General features: G+C 43.5%; 1 protein-coding gene across 4 annotated transcripts in view; it reads left to right on the forward strand.

The window, feature by feature from the left end:
• The window catches only part of ZCCHC2 (zinc finger CCHC-type containing 2), a 63,109-nt gene that overhangs the window by 8,818 nt on the left and 32,552 nt on the right, over positions 1–21,739 (forward strand). For all 4 annotated transcript variants that reach the window (XR_006210221.1, XM_042963198.1, XM_042963200.1 and 1 more), the window contains exons 2-5: positions 7,207–7,318; positions 10,126–10,202; positions 12,484–12,555; positions 16,624–16,736. Coding sequence is in view for 3 of the 4 variants with exons in the window: in XM_042963198.1 (XP_042819132.1) it covers positions 7,207–7,318; positions 10,126–10,202; positions 12,484–12,555; positions 16,624–16,736 (374 nt within the window). In the remaining variant the exon portion in view is untranslated. The remainder of the gene's footprint in view (positions 1–7,206; positions 7,319–10,125; positions 10,203–12,483; positions 12,556–16,623; positions 16,737–21,739) is intronic.

Here is a 21,739-nt window from a genome sequence, read left to right on the forward strand (position 1 = left end):
TTATTGAAATTCACTGCTGGTCCTCGAAGTGACAACATGATCCCATAGTGTTTGGAGACTACTTCTTGTGGAAGAGGCCATCATGCGTACAGAGAGGGTGCCTCATGACAGCCATGGTGTGTGGCTTTGTTAGTTAGGGAAGGTGCCTCCTCTAACAGGTGGTGTTAAACACAGTCCTCCTAATGCAGTGTTTCTCAATCTGTCACATTTACCAACCGATAAGTCACTGTCAAGGATCCTTTCTGAACTCTGTAAGCTTCCATTTCTGCATGCTTCCAGGAATGTTTCCCCACCGGAGCTGAAGGCTGTCCATACCTTTGTCCGGCCTTCCATATCTTTGTAGTTTGTGGTCCAATATAGTTCCCACCTGTCCACGTGTCACCTACACATGCCACCTACACATGGTGCTATTCACGTTGAAAGCAGCAACCTGAAGGCAGTTTTACAAGGAAAACCTCAAGGCCAGTGACATTTCCTGGAGTGAAAACTGCTGCCCTCGCTTGTCTTCCATTCTCCACTGCTCTCCTCCTCAGTAGCCTTCTTTATCAGCCTTCTTTTTTTCTTTTAATGTTTATTTATTTTTGAAGGAGAGAGCAAGAGAGACACATTGTGAGCAGGGGAGGGGCAGAGAGCGAGGGAGACACAGAATCTGAAGCAGGCTCCAGGCTCTTAGCTGACAGCACAGAGCCCGATACGGGACTCGAACTCACAAGCTGTGAGATCATGACCTGAGCCGAAGTTGGACGCTTAACTGACTGAGCCACCCAGGCGCCCGCCCTTAGCATTCTTTTGCCAGCTTCCCTAATTGCACGTCCTGCGAGTTCAGTTCTCTGGAAAAGACAACTTCAACAATTTTAATGGTTTTTAAATTTGTGATGAATTCACAGAGTTCCGCAAAATACACAGAAAGATACAGTGATGTTTGCATCTGTCATCGTGTGCCACCCACCCAGTTGTAGTCCACCCCTACTCTGCACCGGTCACTGCCGTTAGTGCACAAGTGTCATGGTGAGGAGAGCTTGCGTAGCTGCAGTCGCTGTGGCCAAGTCCGGTCTGGGGGCCGTGGTGGTAGAGAATACACGCGGGCTCAGTGACCTGTCTGCCCTCTCTCCCCGCCCCCATTCAGTAGCTAGAGTGCACTTACCCTGGCTTTAAGAAGGTTCTTTCTGCCACATTCGTCTTGATGAATCACCTTATCCCCACACTTGTAGCCACACTAAGTTCGGAAGGAAGTGAGCCTGCGATCCTAGCAGAGATGCACCTGGGCGGTCTTGGAGCGGCTGAGTGTCGCTGTCCCTCCTCCGAATGGTGCTGCAGTCACGGACGGTACGGCTTTCACACGCTGCTTACCAGTCTCGTCTCTTCTCACACGGCCTCTGCCTTTCCTCATGTGCTGGAAGGTGGTGCAGACAGAACTTTGGGTTGGGGTGCACTCTTTCATGGAGTAGACATGAGGCAGGCGCCTGCCTGGTCCCCCACAGCCTCTTCAAGAGGAGTCAGTAACTCTCACATCCTTCCCAGCTTCTTCCCTCTTTTTCCACCGAAATGGATAAAATTTGCCATCTCAGTATTGTTGCTAGTAACGAATCATTTTCTAACATTCAAGGCTTTCTATGAATCTTGCATAAATAATAGCTGCTTTAGTTGCAGCCTTGGTTATTGAAAGAAGAGAGTTTAAAATCTGTAACTGTGTAACAAGTTATCCCCAGACTTACTGGCTTAAATCAACACCATTTTGTTATGGTTTCTCACAGTTTTGTGGGCCAGGGATTTAGACAGGCCGCTAAGAGCAAGGACGGCTCGTCTGTTGTGGGGTGTCCGGAGATGCAGCTGGGGACTGGAGGTCCTCTCTCAGTGTGGTCTCTCTAGCGTGGCATCCTCAGGGCAGTGGCACTTCTTACATGGTGTCTCGGTAGGCCCCGGCTTGCAAGGCTTCTTGCCCTGCCCTCTCCCATCCCGGAATGTTCCTTCCCTCGTTCTGTTGTTCACGCAAGCCTCGAGAGCCAGCCCAGACCCGCTGGCTGTGGAATTAGATCCACCTTTCAGTGGAAGGGGTATCAAAGTATTTCTAGCTATATTTAATCTACCACAAAACCTTAACAGGAGGTTGTTGTGTAGTAATGTTAGCACTCTCTGTCTCACTGGATGAATGTACAGACGTCTGAAGAAGTTTGTACATTTTTTTTTAATTTTTTTAATGTTTATTTATTTTTGAGAGAGAGAGAGAGCATGAGTGGGGGAGGAGCAGAGAGAGAGGGAGACACAGAATCAGAAGCAGTCCAGGCTCTGAGCTGTCAGCACAGAGCCCGATGCGGGGCTCAAACTCACGAACCGTGAGATCATGACCTGAGCCAAAGTCGGACACTTAACCGATGGAGCCACCTAGGCGCCCCAGTTTGTACATTTTTAAAAAGCTGAGACAGTCTTAATTTCTGCTTTTTTAAAAAATACAGATTGCCTTGTTTTTTTTTTTTTTTTTTTTTTTAACGTTTATTTATTTTTGAGACAGAGACAGAGCATGAACGGGGGAGGGTCAGAGAGAGAGGGAGACACAGAATCGGAAGCAGGCTCCAGGCTCTGAGCCATCAGCCCAGAGCCCGACGCGGGGCTCGAGCTCACTGACTCACTGGGTTAGGCGAGTTCGTGACCTGAGCTGAAGTCGGACGCTTAACCGACTGAGCCACCCAGGTGCCCCTCCTTGGTTTTTTTTTAATTAAAGTTTTATTTACTTTGAGATAGCATGCACGGGAGAGGGGCAGAGAGAGAGAGAAAGAGAGGGAAAATCCCAAGCAGGCCTTTCACTGTCAGTGCAGAACCTGATGTAGGGCTCGAACTCCCAAATCGTGAGATCATGACCTGAGCTGAAGTCACAAACTTAACCAACAGAGCCACTCAGGTGCCCCATCTTGGTATTTTTAAATTTATTCTACATCAGGGGACTAAAGGAAACATGTAGAAGATTGTTAGATGAGACAAAATAAACTCCATCTACAAAGAACAGAACGGTCACATTGGCCTCCTTTTATTTGTAGATGGAGTTTATTACCAGAGAAGAGTGTCTGTCCAGCCACTTGACTGTTTCACAGACTTTCCCTACATTTGAGACATCCCACGTCAATAGTCGGGATGGATATGCATGTATAAAACTGAGATCTGAGTAATCTCTGGAATGAACGACCTGTCCAGCCTGCCTGTGTTACGTGACATGTGGATTTGAGCTCACCAGGAGCTCTTAGTGCAGACATGCCATAGACAGAAAAGGCTTTGCTCAGATGAGTTACAGAAAGAAGAGCACACACATTCTAATGTATTTTGTGTTCCTGTGCATGTTTTGCAGGCTTAGAATTTTTAAGCTTCATCTTCTTAATCCAAGCAGAGGAAAATTCTCCACTTTTCACTTGGTCCTAACACTTTCATCTAACTAGTCTTTGTAGAATGCCAATTCTGCCATGTCATCTATCGTGTGTTTTCCTAGGAATCTGAACTTGATAGAACAGTGGGTGTAATTCCTGTCTATAAGATTCCATTAAACCAGTAGTTCCCATATTTTATGGCTCCCTTCCCCCTACTCAGAGTTAAGAAAGCATATGTGACACGTGGCAATGGGAGACGGAAGAATGGAGAGTTATTCACCGTTGAGATCAGTAAACTTGATTGTGACCTCTGTGGCTCATGAGGCATTAGATTATAAAATTTACAATTTTATTAGTTTAATAAAAATTTAGATAGTTTCTAAACTTAGTCTAACTGCTATAAATGGTTTTATAGCATTGATGCATGCTGACATTTGTGAGGGGTGGGACTTAATTAGTAGGTATTTTGTGGGTTGATGAACTTATGTCCTTAGATAGAAACTCCAACTCCATTTTTCTCTCTAGGTTATTAAATAAGAGGCCTTTTCTTGGCTATTAAAGTGTGTAACTTGAGACTTCAAAAATGTGATCTTGATTGTGAAGCAAACTACTTTCTCATCGTTGTTTCAATATATTTGTGGAGGCAGCGTAATAAAATCATTTTAAACATAAAAAAAAAAAAAAAGAGGTTAGAGTAGGAGAGAGCCAAAGCATAAGAGACTCTTAAAAACTGAGAACAAACTGAGGGCTGATGGGGGGTGGGAGGGAGGGGAGGGTGGGTGATGCATATTGAAGAGGGCATCTTTTGGGATGAGCACTGGGTGTTGTATGGAAACCAATTTGACAATAAATTTCATATATTAAAAAAAATAAAAAATAAACATTTTTTATGTTCTATTGTGGTAAAATACATGGACATAAAGTCTGCCATTTTAACACCTTTTTGAGTGTAGCATTAAGTCCATTCACATTATTGTGCAGACATCACCACTATCCATTCCCAGAACTTCTCTTTTATCCCAAACTGAACCTCTATATCCATTAAGCAACTATTCCTCTTCCCCTTTTTTTTTTTTACTCTAGGCCCTGGTAACCACTGTTGCTTTTTTTTTTTTTAATGTTTATTTTGGAGGAGAGAGAGAGAGAGAGCCAGAGCAGGACCTGGGGAGGGGCAGACGGGGAGACAGAGAATCTGAAATAGGCTCTAGGCTCTGAGCTGTCAGCATAGAGCCTGATGCAGGGCTCAAACCCATGAACTGTGAGATCATGACCTGAGCTGAAGTTGGATTAACCAATTGAGCCACCCAGGCATCCCTGCTGATAACCACTATTTCTACTTTGTCTCTGATTGTGACTATCCTAGGTACCTCATTTAAATTGCATTACACAATATTTGTCCTTTTGTGCCTGGCTTATTTCACTTAGCATAATGTCCTCGAGATTCATCCATGTTGTAACATGTATTTTTTAGGCTGAATAATACTCAGTTGTGTACATATGCCACATTTTGTTTGTCTCTTCACCCGTCATTGGGGCATTTGAGTTTCCACCTTTTGGCTATTGGGAGTGATGCCACTAGGAAAAAATCATTTGCTCAGGTTGTTGCTTTCAGTTCTTTTGAGTATACACCTAGGAGTGGAATTGCTGGATCATATGGTAACTCTGTTTAAGTTTCTGAGGGACTGCTGTGCTGCCTTCCACCACGGCCTCACTGTTTTTTACATCCTTGCCAATAGCTGCTGTTTTCTGTGTTTTTGGATTATAGCCATCTTAATAGGTGTGAAGTGGTATCTCATTGTGGTTTTGATTGCATTTCCCACATGAAGATTGTTTTTTTTGCATATTTTGCATTTGTATTTGAAGGTGTTATTTTTAATTTATGAACCACGTATGCGCAGTGTAGAAAAATATTCTATAAAAAATGGTCAGTGTATTCAACTAAACTTCTTCCAGCTAACACAGGTATTTGAGAGGATTACAGTGCTTTATTCATATCAATTTGTGAAGTCCTTAGAGCAGTGTTAGGCCAATGTGGTTTTAGTCCTTTGCAGTAAATGATTATATGGTCTGGAATAGGATATAGGTAAGTTTGTTGTTAGAAGAATTCCTGTGTCTGCCTTTTACTGTAATTTTGAAAATTGGTGAATGCCATCATGTTAAATGTTTTGGAAATTGGATGTTGACAAAGAGATCTTTGCTTTCCTTCTCATTAAGTGGTTCTGTAGAGACAAATACTTACTTCTTTGAGTTTCTACAGGAAGACAAACCATAAGGCTGAAGCTTAGCTCCCAGGAGTATCTGATGCGATGCTTTATTCCCAGAAATAGAGCTATAACCTGGCAGCCCAGACCCAGGGTCAGGCCAGCATGCAGGATTAGACAGCAGAACAAAATATTTTCTTTTTAAAAAAAATTTTTTTTTAACGTTTATTTATTTTTGAGACAGAGAGAGACAGAGCATGAACGGGGGAGAGTCAGAGAGAGGGAGACACAGAATCTGAAACAGGCTCCAGGCTCTGAGCTGTCAGCACAGACTCTGACGCGGGGCTCGAACTCACGGGCCGCGAGATCATGACCTGAGCTGAAGTCGGCCGCTCAACCGACTGAGCCACCCAGGCGCCCCAGAACAAAATATTTTCAATTAGGATTCTTGGGAAGCGTAGGGTCTTCTCTTTACTTCATTTCTAAATTTACACAATTTTTATTTACAAATTTTTTAATGTTTTTATTTATTTTTGAGAGAGAGAGAAAGAGAGCGAGCGAGCATGAATGGGGGAGAGGCAGAGAGAGAAGGAGTCACAGAATCTGAAGCAGGCTCCAGGTTCTAAGCTGTCAGCACAGAGCCGACGCGGGGCTTGAACTCATGAGCTGCGAAATCATGACCTGAGCTGAAGTTGGAGGCTCAACCGACTGAGCCACCCACGCGCCCCTACACAATTTTTAAAAATTAACATATATTATTTATTGCAGATTTATAGAATTGTAATTGTCTCTTGAAACTGAGGTGGTTTTGGTCTGAGTAGTACTTTGAGATTCTGAACGTGAAAGGGGTAAGATGTGAGTTGTGATAAAGAACTGTTAATAAGGCTGTTTTATTTTTTGGCTTAATCAGTGTGTTGTGATAACAGTATATACGTGCCAGGGCTTTGGTTCTGGAGAGCTGTAAGGTTAGGAGGCCTTTCTGACTCCCAAGCAGCCGTTCTCCTTGGAGTAAAACTTCTTCCAGTTCACGGATGACAGTGATGGGCTGAGCAAACTCCGAGCACCCAGTCGCCGTTAGGTGGTTTAAACACTACTAATTTACTACAGTAAACTCACTGTCTGTACACATTCTTATTCAGAAAGATTTGGCAGATCTTGATAATAACCTTTTGTAAAACTTTTCCCTACCAGAGCATCTTGTTAGATTATCACTGAAATCAAGCAGTGAATAAAAATTGCTTAGTAATTAATGTAAAAAATACAATTCCTGTATATGCGGAGGGTTAGCATAGGGGAGAGCATCTTTTATATGTGTTCCTTTGATTCTGGTCACTTTGGTTAGAATTGACATCGTTGGGAATTTTGAGTAACAACGTGCAATGTGTCCCAAGAAAACTGGGACAGTAAATAATTGATAGAATATTACTATTGAGTGAAAATAAATCTTGATGCTTCTCTTTTTCCTTACCGGTGAATACCTTTTACTCTTTGTGCCTTTCTGCCTTTACTGTGTGATCACCTATCCGGTCTCTAAAATTGCTGTTAAGATAGTTTCTGTTAAAAGCATAAGCCTTGACTCTGGTTTATTTGGATGGAGTTGTCTGTTCTCAGTCTGTGGAGTGGATGAACACGTGCCCCTCTTTCTTCCCTAGAGTGACTCCGCTCACGGTGACTACCCGCAGAGTCATGAGGCCAGCGTGCTGGCACGAGCCCTGATACCTCACGACGGACTTCCTGCGGCGCCGCACAGAGCCCAGCGAGAAGGTATGTTTTCTGTCCCCTTACCGGGGACGGCTGCAGAGCACTGTTCACGTTGGTTGACCCAACTCTTCTCCCTCTTTTTTTGGAGTAGAGAAATCTACAGGTCCTAGGTTTGGCTCAGATGCCCGACCCCCACTTTTCTGAGTCTGCATCTGGGCTCCTGCTTTACAGCACTTGGCCCAGCCTGGCTTGTGCCGACCTGGTTCTGCCTTGTGGTCGGTTGCCTTAAGTCTAGTTGCACGCTTCTGGAGGGCGGAATCCTTCATGTATTCCTAAAGTGTTTGGGAAAGTGCTTTATCTGGAGAATGTGCTCAGCATCTGCTGAAAAAAGAAATTTTACAGAAGTTCTCTGTTAGAAAGTGAAGCCATGTGTTACTAGTCTATGCTTCCTGCAGTAATGCAGTTTTCAGGAGGACTGGGATGGTGGCATTGGAAGGACGTTGTCATCTGTACGGAAATGAGTTCAGATGCTCACTTCTCTTCATTTTTGGGAGTCCATTACCCTGGGCGAATAATTGTTGAGGGGAAAACAGAGATGGAAAGCGTATGTTCCACCTGGGCGGCCTCAGACGTGTACCTACGCTCAGTCATAGCAGCTTAGAACGACATCATTTTGTCTTCTTTCAGTCCCATCAGTCATCTTTCTTGTGTTATACATTTTTCCATTCAGGAAAAACAGGTATGAATGTTTAATGTTTAAAAAAAGTTTATATAATTACCTATTCAGGGCCATTCAAGACCCTTAAACTACTTGACTCATAGATTCCTTCAACCAGCCCCGCTGCATCTGTGAGTAACCTAAAGCAGAGTTTGCTTTTACAACGAAGGTCTTTTTCTTCTTTTTTTAATAAAAATGTTTTAGAAAAATGAAAGACTACATCCAAATGCCGACAACCGTAAGGTGGTACTATAGGTGACTTTTCTTATGTTCTTTATTTTTAAACAAATGTGTGTACTCTGTGCTTCTTAGTTCCAATTTATGAGGGTTGGAGGGTCTCCTGTTACCAGCCATTCCCCACTGTACTTCATCTCCCTCCTCTTGATTCCGATCGGTCATGACAGGGGTAACTTGAGACCAAGGCCGAAGACCCAGCCATGTTCCCTTACACGTAATGCCCTAGTGGTCCCCTGCCCCTTACTTATTAGCCCGCCAGTTTGCAGAAGTGGAGCTGCTTTGTATTTCTGAATGTAGATTAGTTCAGACGGTTTTTCTTAAATAGCATCATCCCTCATGGAAGGTAGCAGGAAAGCTGTTGAAAGTGGCAGACCCTCCCCTCCCCCACTTAGCCGCTGTTGTGCTGCCGCTGGTCAGGAGTTGTGGGCTTCTCACCTGGCTTTTGAGATTTTCTTGCGTTTCCGTCCTCAACATTTCTCACCCACGGCGGCGGGGGTTGGGAATTATCCCAGAAGCGGCCATCGGACACTATATATTTGGAAGGTTGGCACAAAATCCTGGTAATGGTATCTCCTCGGTCTGTTATGAATGCTTACCAGTGAATTTCTGTATCTTATGTTTCATGGCCCGCAGTCCCTGATCTAGAACAATCTTCATTCTTCCTGTATACTTCTGTTACTTTCTGTCTTCTGCTTCATCTATTTTAGCTTCTTCCTCTCCAAGTAAATCCCTTCCTTTCCTTCTCCCATCTCCCGACCCCTGAATTTAACAGGACCCCAGTCTGTGGAGTCACTCTCCTGACTTCTTCCCTGTGACCTTTATCTTGTTCATTACTGCCAGTCTCATTATTGCTTAAGTGCTGTTTCTTCTATTTATACCCTGAGCAACAGTTTTTTTTTTTCCTCCCTTAAGTCCTTATATTATGGTTAGTAGACTGGCTCTCTTCAATTTGTAAAGAGATTTACTTCCTGAAAGATGATGTTTTCGTTATTTATTTTTTTAATTAAAAAAATTTTTTAATGTTTATTTTTGAGAGAGAGAGAGAGAGAGAGCGCGTGAATGGGAGAGGGGCAGAGAGAGAGGGAGACAGCAGGCTCCAGGCCCTGAGCTGTCAGCACAGAGCCTGACGTGGGGCTCAAACCCATGGACCGTGAGGTCATGACCTGAGACAAAGTCAGAGGCTTAACTGACTGAGCCACCCAGGTGCCCCAAGATGATACTTTTATTAAAGGATGTGTAACATGAGTAATTCGGGGGATTGCACATTTGCCTGCTTCTTCATTAACAAGCTGATCGTCTTACCTAGTTCAATTCAGAGTTCCTAATGTAACTTATGACCACGATTTTATCTGTGTAATACATTGTGAAAAATTCTGCTATAGTGAACCTTCATAGTTCGTTTTAACGTTTGTAATGCCATTATATGATATTAAGGGTCATGTTGAACAATTTTTAAATTCCCAGTTGGAAAGAACTTTTTATCAGTTTAATACATTACTTTTGAAGGTTTTTTTTTTCAATGTAAACAAAAACTATACCTCTTTTGGTTTATACCTACCAAGCATAAATAATTGAATAAAGTGCTATGTTTGTGATAATTTGAATAACAAGCAGTTTTGAAGACTGTGCTCTAGAAAATGAATCTTTATTGTAGGTGCATTTTATTTTATTTTTTTGGTGCTCAGCAGAATGCTTGAAACTCTTTAGGCACTCAGCATGCTGAATGGATATAGAAAAAAATTGTGGATGAGTGGCACATTGCTATGCTTCTGCATTTTTTTTGGTTTTTTTCATGGTTTAAGACCAGTAGTAAAGATGAAGATAAAATAGCTTAATTGTTTAACATTTGTCAATGGGTAACTGAAACACGCGTCTAGTCTCTGTAGAACACGTCAGCATGTTTTCTTTCTTTCAGCTGTGCACATCGAGAAGATAATGTTGAAAGGAGTCCAGAGAAAAAGGGCTGACAAATATTGGGAGTACACCTTCAAAGTAAGCCCCTCTCTCCCCCAACAGATGTCTCGTGTACTGTTAAATGACCTTGTGGGGAAAAATGAAAAATTGATCTTTGGAAAAACTTACAGTGGGTTTGCTAATTTAAGAAGAAGCTGTATGTATACGTAAGTTTGTCCTTACTAAGGGAATGTACTGTTTTCAGTATGTACTGCATGGTTTGCTGAGTTTTTAATTGTGTCACATTGAAATTACTCTGACGATTTTATTCAAAATAAATAAGAGCCTTCGATTTAAGGTGGAAGTTGTGTCTTTAAAAGTAAAAGTAAGCATTTTCACTAGTGTTTTTTAAATCAAGATCACGGGCATTGTCTTTTCCTGGAATGGTTTTTCCCTGATACTTTTCTCTTCCTCTTCTTTCTCCATGAAGGTTTTATTCCCTGGCCTTTGTTGCCTTGTCCTCTCATCTCTAATTGCTTTCCTGTCATGCTGTCCTTCAGACAGCTGTCCAATTAACCATAGAGTCCGGCTCTGTTACTCCCCATGTCTCCTTTTTGCCTGTTGACTGTAATGTGGATTCCTTGTCCACGTCTTCCTTATTCCTCCCTGCTTGGGCTTCACTGTCTGGCCCTTTCTCCTGAGGTTGGACTGAACGCCTTGAAGCCAGACGGACCGACGCCACGTTTCTGTGCTCCCTCACTTCAGTTCCTCCCCAAAGGTATTGCTTGCCACACTTTAGCTGTACCTTTGTCACCAAGTCATTTCTGATCCTCCAGCAGAATGTGTTTCCATTCATTCAAGGCATGCCACCATCATAAAGTTTCCAGACTCTTCTATTTGGGTTACGTGTTTTTCCTCTCTAGTTGGTCAGTATCTAATGGAGAGCAGGAATCTTCATCCTCCGTCATCCCACCATATCTGACTTGCTTAGTATGTTTGGTGAATGAATTTCAGAACTCTGGCTTCTGCTTTGTGGGAGACGTATCCTCAGTTTACAATTTTAAATCCTTATCTCCGAATGTTTTACTTAACCTTTTTGTAACGCATGGCATAAGCCGCCGTGCTCTCTTCGTTCAGTTACACTAGCTCTCCTTTTGTTGCTGGAGCTCTTAGCTTGTTCCTTCCCGAAAGCCTTTTTCATCCCCAGCTTAGCTCTGGAACAGTCTTCCCCAGACCATGGCACAGCTCATGTCCCTTCAAGTCCTAGCCTGGCTTAAACGCTCCCTCCCGTGAGGTCTTGCTTGGCACCCTTCTGACGTGCTGTCCTGCTCCTGTGCCACGCCGTGTTCATTGTCTCTGGAGCCCTGCTCACTGATGGGAATTCTTAAATATTCATTTGTTGTAATGGGTCTCCACGAATTAGACCCTGACCTCAGCCAGCAGAGACTTTGGCTGTCTTGGCCCCTCCTGTGTCCCTTTCACTGAGAACAGTGTCTCACATAAGTAGCTGCTCAACAAACGTTGAATAATTAAAAAACATCTAAAAGATGTGCCAGTTAATAAGGATATTTGCTTTAAGGGTTGGTAGATACAATTTTGCATCTATTCTTAAATATCTGATTAATAATGGTATGATTACTTGGTGAGCCTTAGGCATTTGCACAGTTTGAGTGTCTACTTGGCTCAGATAATTGTAATGTACACTTTATCAGTGGACCATCATCAAGTCCATGAAATTCAAAGTGTCTGAGAGGTAAAATGGCATAATAGATTCCAGTCTGGCTCTTCTGCTCACTTAGGGTCACGTCTAAGTACATTAACCATTTTGAATTTTAGTTCCTCCATCTGAAAATGGAGGTAGTCAGACCTGCCCTCCACACTTTAATAGGATTTTAAAGAATTGAGGTAAAGATGAAATCTCTTCATAAGCCATAAATCCCCATAAAAAGAATACTATAGTACTTACCACAGAGGGGCAGTAAACTCTAGTTACTTCTCTGAAGAATTTATATGTAATAAGTTCCAGGAGGTACAATTTTTACCTTTCTTGGTGTAGAGTTTAATACCGTCAGGTATCATCTCAGAGTCCTTCAACTTTCCCTTTTGAAAAATTACTAAAATACAGTCACGTTTTTAAAGGCAACTTTTTAAAAGAACCATGCGATTCGAAAGGAATTATTAAAGTTTTTTGAGTAGAATATGTCAATGTACAGTTAACGTTAACAATTTTGAAGAAATTCTGACAGTGCCAGATTAACTTTATATTTCTAATTGTTAATCTTAAGATTTAAGTAAGGCCCTTTGTTTTACACATGGCTTTTTTTCATCTGGTTCCCGCCTAAGAAATAACCATATAATATGTGTGTTTTTTTTAAATCAGGTAAATTGGTCTGATCTTTCAGTCACAACAGTAACAAAAACCCACCAAGAACTACAAGAATTTCTACTGAAGGTAAAATTATAGATTTTGTTGTTAAAATGGTTTTTACATAATATGTAGAACCAAAAACCTCAATATCAAAACAGACACCAAGAAGATTTAACCACGTTATATAAAGGTTGACTTAGAACTCTCCACTGTCTGTACAAAATGTCCTGTTACTCTAAACGTAAATTTTCTTACATTACCGATACAAGGAAACGAAGGATTTTCCACGTTAAAAAAAAAAAAGGAACCTGATCCCTGGTTCCTTGCCGAGATAACTATTAATGGTGGCTGCTTGCAAGGGTACTTCTTGTGGAAGAGTGTGTCTGCAAAATGAGTTGAGGCTTGTTAGGATTTGTTGTGGTTCTTAGAGGTGACAGCTCTTCGGCTCCGTCTGTGGATTTCCTTAAACACGTGTCCATCGATTCCTTCTTTGAGTTCCGGCTTCCCCTTGTGATAGAGACACAGGGTATTGAGAATAAGGGATCGTGGAAACATACAGATTTGCAGAAGTAAAAGGTTTCTTAAGTCATTTTGTTCAAATTCGTGCCTGTTCCTTTGACGCTAATTTCATTTTATTGAAGTGTGTATGGATAGAGCTCAGTTTTAAAAGGAGGAAACAGGTTTAAATGGTTAACCAGTACCTTCGCTATTTTACAATAAGCAAATGTATTTTAAAGTTTCTTGTTAATAAGGAGATAAAACAAAGTCCAGAAACAGGAAACTTTCCCAACTCAGTTACTGACTTTTGGGTCAAGGTGTGATGTGGTTATTGAACTTACAACATCTGAAATTTTCAGGACGGTGCTGGTTTTTAAATTGTGGGTCTCCATTCTTACAGCTGAAAGAGGCTCTTCGTCCCCAGCTTGCGGAACTTGGGGCAGCGTGGTAGTGCTGGCTCTAAGGAGGACATTGTTGGATGGACTGTCAGTGTTTGTTCCGCTGGAAATACCCAGGGACAGCTTGAATATTTTCCTGCAGCTCACTCTGAACCGGGACCTCTTGGTTCAGGGATGAGAATGCCTTCTGTTACTTCAGGATAGTGACCTAACTGCGTGTAAAGATGCGAGGGCCGTGCATTTCCACTTGTCGAAGGTCATAAGCTTGTGAGCCGTAGGCTGTAGACAGCGTGGTGAGGAAGGAGAGGGAGCCGTGGGAGGACCGGGTGTGTGCGCGCTGTCTTCCAGAGAAAGGAGACGATAGCTCCCCGCTGGCGGTCTGCCTGTTGAAGGCATCTGGGAGGGCCGCCCTGGACCACGGCTGCACGTGCACTTACAACATCTGTTCTGTTTATGTCCGACTGTTCCATCTCAACAGAGTAAATCTATCAAGGTTTAAGGGCAGGTCGTCATGAGCAGGTGTCATTTGGGTCAGAGAGCAGCGTGCTTTGTTTCTTTTTCTTGTGTTGCCCTTCCCATGACAGAATTCTAATGCTCGATGGTAAGTTGCAGGGATATAGAGGCTAAGGCTGAAATACCTTGCGGTGCCACCCGTCAAGGCCAGTTACCTAACGTGTTAGGGTGGGGGTGCTACCAGCCTATCCTGCGTGGTGCTGAGAGACTTAATGAGAGAGCACATGACCGGCTGCCAGCCTGGGGCCTGGCACCCGGCAGAGTCTCTCCTCTTGGGTTTCCCTAAGCTTCAGCTGGTTCTTTGTCTTGACAGATTTCATTTTTTCAGTCCTGCAATTTTTCTGAAAGCTCAAGTGCTCTAAAAAAAGACAGCCCCCAATAACTGATTCAGTCTTAAGAATCATGGTTATGATCCTCCCAGTTAGCCAACGTTTGAACATAGATCCTCCCTCCCAGTTAGCCAACATTTGAACATAGAATTTTTCTGAAGTAGGACAGATGCCATATCAAGTTACGTTAAAAGATTGGCAACATTGTATGCTTCGAGGCTAATTGCCTATTATAAAATATCCCCTCAAGTCAACCACATATCTTTTCACCTTTTTACCTTCCTTTTAAAATCATCTACAAAAGTTAAGAGCAAAACCTGTCCTTTTGATAGCCTGTACATACTAACAACCTTTAACTTTTGTAGATGCTGTTTAACTGCACTTACTGTTTGCTATAATGTGGAAGAGTGAGTTTGAGGTCAGTGCTTTCCAGTCCTTTTTTCCTCCGTGTATATGGCAGCCTCTGTCCTCGCATCCAAGCCCCCTTCCCCTGCTGTTGCCGCTTAGAAACCGCATCTGACACCTGTCTGTTTCTCATTGCGAGAATGGCAGCTCCATGGAGGCAGGGTTTTTGTTGCATCTTTCACTGCTATATCCACAGTGCCTAAAACAGTACCTGGGACAGGGTTCGATTTGAATATTTGTTGATTGAATGAGTGTTGAACGAGAAGAGTTACAAAAAGTCGATTGTAATGGGGTTTTGTAGATGGTTCTCCATTAGGCCTCAGTGTTTTTAAAGAGAAGCTTGTAACAGTGAGGAGAACGATCTTTCAGTAGTGTGAGCTGGTTCAAGGCTGAGCCGGGGCCCAGCTCTGGGAGTCTGGGTACTGGAAGGAAGACCGAGAGGTGAGGAAATTCAGAAGGGACTAGAATAGAAGAGACATGATTTAAAGCTGTATTTTTAGCAAATGTGCCTTCCTCTAGGACTGGAAATAGTCCTTGGAAATTGAAGATAAAAACCACTTGAAAATAAAGCGTTTTGCAAATACTGATGACTGCATATCCGCACTCTGCCCAATCACATGAACAGTCATTGACTAGGTGAAAATTTATATACTCTTGCCTTCCTGCACTTAGAAGAACCATCAGTGATTCGATAGTGGAAACATAGTTCCCCACTGAAGCAGGTTTTCTTTGGCTGTGTACAGAAATTCAGGAGATATGTTTAAAATGGGCAATATGAAATATGCCTAGTGTCCTTAATCTGTATTAAAATAGTATTTAAGTGTAAATGTTGAAATAGCCATTTTTTGGGAAATGTGTAGATGCAGAACTGGTTTCTTCCTGTTAGTGATCAGAGGACATGCCCTCCACAGTGGTGCGTGGCCAGCAGGGCCCTCAGCCTTACCGGGTTATAAAAGAACCAGGAAGAGCTTCGTTCTGACGAAACATCTTGATGCCATAGTCTCACTGCCTAAAATGAGTAATGCTTTATGCTGCTGTTGTTAAATTTTCCATTTCGGAATCGTTGACTCAAAACGCTTGTTTGTCAAAAGAATACTTGCTTTGGGTTCTCCAGTTCAACACGTAAACAGACAATTTGTGTAGATTGTTCTGTTCCTGCAGCGCTTTCGATACTGCGTGAATGGTTCTCTTAATGTTAGTGAAAGTACCGGTAATCCAGGAGTTCATTGTGTAAAGACCATCAGAAGTCAAGTTTCAAACATCAGAAAGCTAATCTTATAAATCAATTTATTAGGAATTTTAAGAAGCTAGTTAATAAACAGAATGACGTAAATTTTGTTTTTTAAATAAAAACTTTCTTGGCCCAGCGATTATTTTGTGCGTGTGTGTGTGTGTCTGTGGTTTCTGGTCCATTGCTGTGAGGGCACCTTCATCATGTTGAGGGAAAGGTTCCTAACCCTTCAATTAGTGCTTTTTATGTAAGCAGGATTGAGAATTTTCACCCCGTGTTTCTTTTTATTTGGTGCATAGCACTGGTGGTGTGACATTGCCTGGGATTCAGATGTGAAACAGGAGGTACTAAGGTGATCACTATAAATGCAGGGATAACACTTCACGGAGTACTATTTGAGGATTAAAATAATTGTAGCTACGCTATGCAGAATGTTCCGTTTAACTAAAGAACCTTGGCGTGGGTGTCATTTTCGTGTGGCATGTGGAACTTAGAATGTGAGGGATATGCAGGCGTGTCCCAGAAGCACACCGAATCCTGCCGGGGTTATTCTGCACCTTTGCAGAGCCCCGATGTGTGCCCAGAAGGCAGAAGACTTTCCTAGTAGAAAGATCTATGCTGCTTCAGTACGGGGCCTATGTCTTGAAGATGTAGAGAGGAACTGCTTTGGGATGATTACCGAGCAAGAGACGTTTGTCTCCCTTTATGCCTCTGGTTTGTAACATACTTAGCAGTAAGTGAGAAACTTAACATTGGCCTTGTGGTTTTTCTTTTCTAGCTCCCAAAGGAAGTGTCTTCCGAGACTTTTGACAAGACCATCTTAAGAGCCCTGAATCAGGGTTCGTTGAAAAGGGAAGAACGGCGACATCCTGACCTAGAGCCCATCCTAAGGTAACAGTTTACCTGATGCTGTCACCACAGCATCACAGACAGGTTCGTCGGCAGTGGAGGACTTAGAACGGAGTTTGAGGGAGGTGACAAGAGATTTTTGCTGTGGAGTACTTTTTTTTTTTTTTTAATTTTTTTTTTTTTTTTCAACGTTTTTTTTTTGTTTTTTTTTTTTATTTTTGGCACAGAGAGAGACAGAGCATGAACGGGGGAGGGGCAGAGAGAGAGGGAGACACAGAATCGGAAACAGGCTCCAGGCTCCGAGCCATCAGCCCAGAGCCCGACGCGGGGCTCGAACTCACATACCGCGAGATCGTGACCTGGCTGAAGTCGGACGCTTAGCCGACTGCGCCACCCAGGCGCCCCTGGAGTACTTTTTAAAATGGACTTTTTATCTACATGTTATTTTAGGTCTAGGCTCACAGCAGGAAACATCAAGCTAATTACTTTTATCGTTGGACTTTTTTGGCTCTCTGATAACATGAATAATTGCTTCTAAAATCTGCAGACATTCAGTGAACCTCCTATTTTCTCCATAAAATATTTATTGGAAGGGTTCCTTGTCCAAGAACTCAACTTGGGAAATGTTTTTTGTTCTAAGTTGTCAAGTAAGACGGAAGATCAGGCTAACAGGTTGGAAGGTGAAGGGAGATGAACACTCCCTCGCACGCCTGCTCTTCTGTCCGGCGGCGAGCTTGCAGCGGTGATGGCTCGGCCCGGTGATGGCTCGGCCCGGTGATGGTGTGTCCACGCTGGCTGAGGCCCAGGGGTGGGTCGGCCCCCGGAGCACCCTGCGTGCCCGGGCCGTGACGAAGAGGTGAACACACCGGCGAGCTCAGCAACTGTGGCACAAGGTCCTGTGTGGGCAGGACGGGTGTGGATGTGGGTAAATGTACTTGTTTCATGATGGGAAGTTGAAGGATCTCTTGCCTGATGGCTTGTATTTTTTTTCCTAAAGTAAGAGTTTGCTTAAGAGTGGATATGGGGGGGGGGGGCGCGGGGATCAAGTGTTTGAGAGCAAAAGGGACTTAAACGGTAGTTGCGGGGGAGGGTGACGAACAACCCGATAAAGGAAACCCCGTAAGCTGGCCAGGTTTGGAGCCCATTGAGTGTCAGTAAATGATAGCGGTGTCAGTCTGTCGTGCTGTGTGGATTTTGAAAACATCTTGCGAGCATTTCAGGTTCAAGTGTTAGGATAGCAGGTCGTTGGATAAGGACGTTCTTGGATGTGATGAAGGGACAGGTGGGGCAAGGGAATTTAGGGAAGAGTGTGAGGTTTTTGGACACATTCACAGAGCGAAGATGGAGTCTGACCGTAGAGTGAACCGCAGCTGGAGAAGAGGTGTCAGGGAGTAAGCAAGTAAGTAGGCAGACAGAATCAAGTTGAAACGAGCCTGAACTGTGTGGGTTAGGGCGTTCGGAGGTGAGAGAGTCCCCGGTGACTGTTAGAGGTTTGGGGTGTGGTCTCCGCAGTGGGTGGTAATTGTTTTGCTCGCCCCTCTCTGAGGGCTTCCCTTTAGGGGAGAGAAATTAAGGAGTAATGGCCGAGGAAACAAATGCTGTTTTATTGGAAACTTACAGTTATTAGTAAGTAAAATGAGGAAACGCAGCGTCGGAACATCTGTGGCTTCGAGTCAGGGCTTGAGTGGGACTTGCTGTCTGGCCTCTGAGCGGAGTCTGAGGCGGCCCAGTGAAGTAGCCTTGCTGAGGCAGAGGTGAGCAGAGATGGGCGTCGTTTAGTATAGCGGCCCTCTGCCTCTGACGGGGTGGGGGGGGGGGGGGCACCCGTGAGCCTTTTCAGGTTGGGTGGGGCTGGGGAGAAGGGGTGAGTGTTTACTCCTCGACGGAGAGAAGCCCCAATCTGGGAAGGAGAGGGTGTCCATCTGTTCATCGTGTGACAAGGTCCAGGATGTGCGTGTGGAAGTAAATGACTGGAATAAGAGAGGAGGTGGAAGACAGAGGTCACTGGTGGAAAGGCAGCCAAGCAGAGAGCTCGAAGGGTTTGCTGCTCACCCGTGTGGAGTTTGAACTCCCCCAGGACTGTGGAACGCTGGGGGTGGAGGAGACAGGCGGGGGCCAAGCTGAGTACGAATGTGGGAACACGACCAGAAGGTAGGTGCGTGACCACCTTGGCAGGCGGAGTGGCTGAAAGGCGGCCTTGAGGGGGTGCCCCCACCCTTGCAGCCCTTGTGAGTGGGGAATGAGCACCCCACCCGAACGGGCCGTGAGGACAGCCAGACCCCAGGGGCTAGTGGGATTTTGGTCTGAGTAAGGAGGTGCAGATCTGTTCCTTGAAGAGCCCGGATCCGTGGGGCCTCGCAGAGGGCGCGGCAGGGAAGGTTCAGAGAAAGAACAGGAGCGCTAGGGCGTGGTCACAGCTTTCCAGGGATGAGACCGGCGAGGGTGGGTGGTGACGGTGAGGAAGAGTTGGTTGAATTCCTGGGTCTCCTGTGCTACTCAGAAGTCACGGGCTTGTGCGTCCCTGGGGATGTCGTTGGGGTGCAGATTCAGACTCCACAGTCCCGCCGTGGGCACTGTCCTGGGATTCCGGTAGGCTGCAGAGATGCTCGTGGTCCGTGGAGTGCTCGTCGAGCAGGCTCTCAGACCACTGCCTCTGAAGTGGCTCAGGAGGGAGCTTCTCCAGCTGTGACACTTGGCGGGGGGTGTGGAGGGGCATCTGGCAGCATGGACCAGGTGGGGGGGGCGGGGGGGGAAGAATCTGCGCTGGAAGAGGGAGTGAGGATGCCGGATGGCAGCCTGTGGGGTGTGGGGAGCCACAGAGTGTGCACCTTTACGTCTTCGGGAGCAGATCGCTGCGTGCCGCTACCCTGGCTGTGCTGGCTTCAGGGTGCGCTTTGTTCCAGCCTGACGCCGCGTGCTGCTGGGCCTCGGCTTCAAACCGAGCTCCTTACCTTGCCCGAGATCCCGTGGCTGACCAGTAGTAGCCTCAGGGTTCTATTGCATACCGCTCCAATTCAGAGTGATAAAATATAATACAATCTTGGTGTGTTACAGTGTTCCATGTGGTCATTCAGTGCATTTAGGTAGTTGGGGGCTTTCTTGGTAAACCTGACAACTGCTCGACGTAGAACATTTGGAAGACACAGAAAAGTAATGAAAAGATGACAGTTATTCAGATAACTTAATATTGGCCTTTTTCATTTTTCCTTTTTTTTTTGTCTTGCCTGTAATATTAGATGTGCAGTTTTCTATCCTATGTTCTCAAATTCTAAGCATTTTTTATTTAATTCTTCAAGATCATTTCGAGTGGCTGCAGAATATCTTCCCCATCTGGCCGTACATCATTCCTCTGACTCTCTCTCTGTTTTGAGGGAGAAAGACCATTTTCTGGGGTGTTTTCCAGAGTTTTGACCATTTTTGTGCCTAAAACATTTTCCAGATTTATGAGTAATTACTGAAGAGAGATTCTTTGAAATTGATTTACTGATTTAAAGAGTAGGATCCTCTTTTAGGATCCCTAATAACACATATATTATTATTATTTTAATGAAAAAGTTATGTAAGTAGGAGTACATGTTCTTAGTGTTTGAACTTCCTTGTTTATCACAGCTTGACTAGCTTTGAGTATCACTTAAAAATATTTGCTAATTTGACAGGTGAATGATGATCTCATTGGCTTAATTTTCATTTTCTTTATTAGTGAAATTCAGTATCTTTTTTGTAAGTTTAGCCATTTTTATATTTTGTAAGATCATCTGTCCTTTATCAATTTATCTTTTTGAATCTTAGTGGTTTTTACAACTTATCTTTAGTAATATAGTATTTTTAAGTTAGTGATGATTTTTTTTTTTTTTTTAAGTTTATTTATTTGGAGAGAGAGAGAGCAAGCAGGGGAGGGGCAGAGAGAAGAGGAGACAGAATCCCAAGCAGGCTCTGCTCTGGCAATGCAGGCCTAATGCGGGGCTCAAAACTCACGAACTGTGAGATCATGACCTGAGCTGAAGTCAGGAGTCAGACGCTTAACTGAGCCATTCAGTCACCCAGTTAGTGATGATTTTTGAAATGAAGTTTAAAATATTCTGTTAGGTTTGTCAGTCTTTGTTTCTATGTTTCTGTTTATCTCTTCACTAAAGAAAGTCATTCCTAGGTTGTTTATTAAATGGTAGGTACATCACTGTAGATATATGGGGGGAAAGTTAGGCTGGAACTATGTGTCATTCATTACATCAAAGTTAAATCTAGATGGCTCAGAGATTTAAATGCAAGAAAGAAAACGTGAAATTTCTAGTATGTGTATGAAAAAATTTTTTACTAAGTATCACGATACCTAGAAACCACTAAAAATGGAAATTTAAGTATTCAGAAATCCAACTTCTACATAATTTAAAGAACAAAATATACTAGAAACAAAGTGAAGACAAACTTCAAATTCAGGGAAAAAATACTTATAATAACTTCTTTCTTATTAAAAAAAAAACCTCCTAAAAATCAATAATGTAATGGAAACTAATAGTCCAAAGCAGGGGAAAAAATGGGAGCATATATGAACAAATAGCACAGAGAAACTGGACTTTTAGGCATCATTTGAACATATGAAAAGCTGCTCATAATCAGAAATATAAATTAAAACCTTGGCTTTTGATTTTTTAGGTGGCTACTACATTTAAAAAATTTTTAATTTAAAAATTTTCTGAATTTAGGGGCACCTGGGTGGCTGAGCTGGTTGAGCGTCCGACTTCGGCTCAGGTCATGATCTTGTGGTCAGTGGGTTTGAGCCCTGTGGTGGGCTCTGTGCTGACAGCTCAGAGCCTGGAGCCTGCTTGGGATTCTGTGTCCCCTCCCCTGCTCATGCTCTGTCTCACTCAATAATAAATAAATATTAAAATTTTAAAAATTTTCCAAATTTAGTTTTAATTGAAATATGTAGTTGACATCCAATATTGTGTTAGTTTCAGGTATGTAACAGTGATTTGACAATTATGTATAGTACAGTACACTTAGCACAAATTGTGTAGCTACCATCTGTCACCATACGGAGTTATTAC

Source organism: Panthera tigris, chromosome D3 (genome assembly GCF_018350195.1).
Source record: "Panthera tigris isolate Pti1 chromosome D3, P.tigris_Pti1_mat1.1, whole genome shotgun sequence".
Classification (NCBI taxonomy): Eukaryota; Metazoa; Chordata; class Mammalia; order Carnivora; family Felidae; genus Panthera; species Panthera tigris.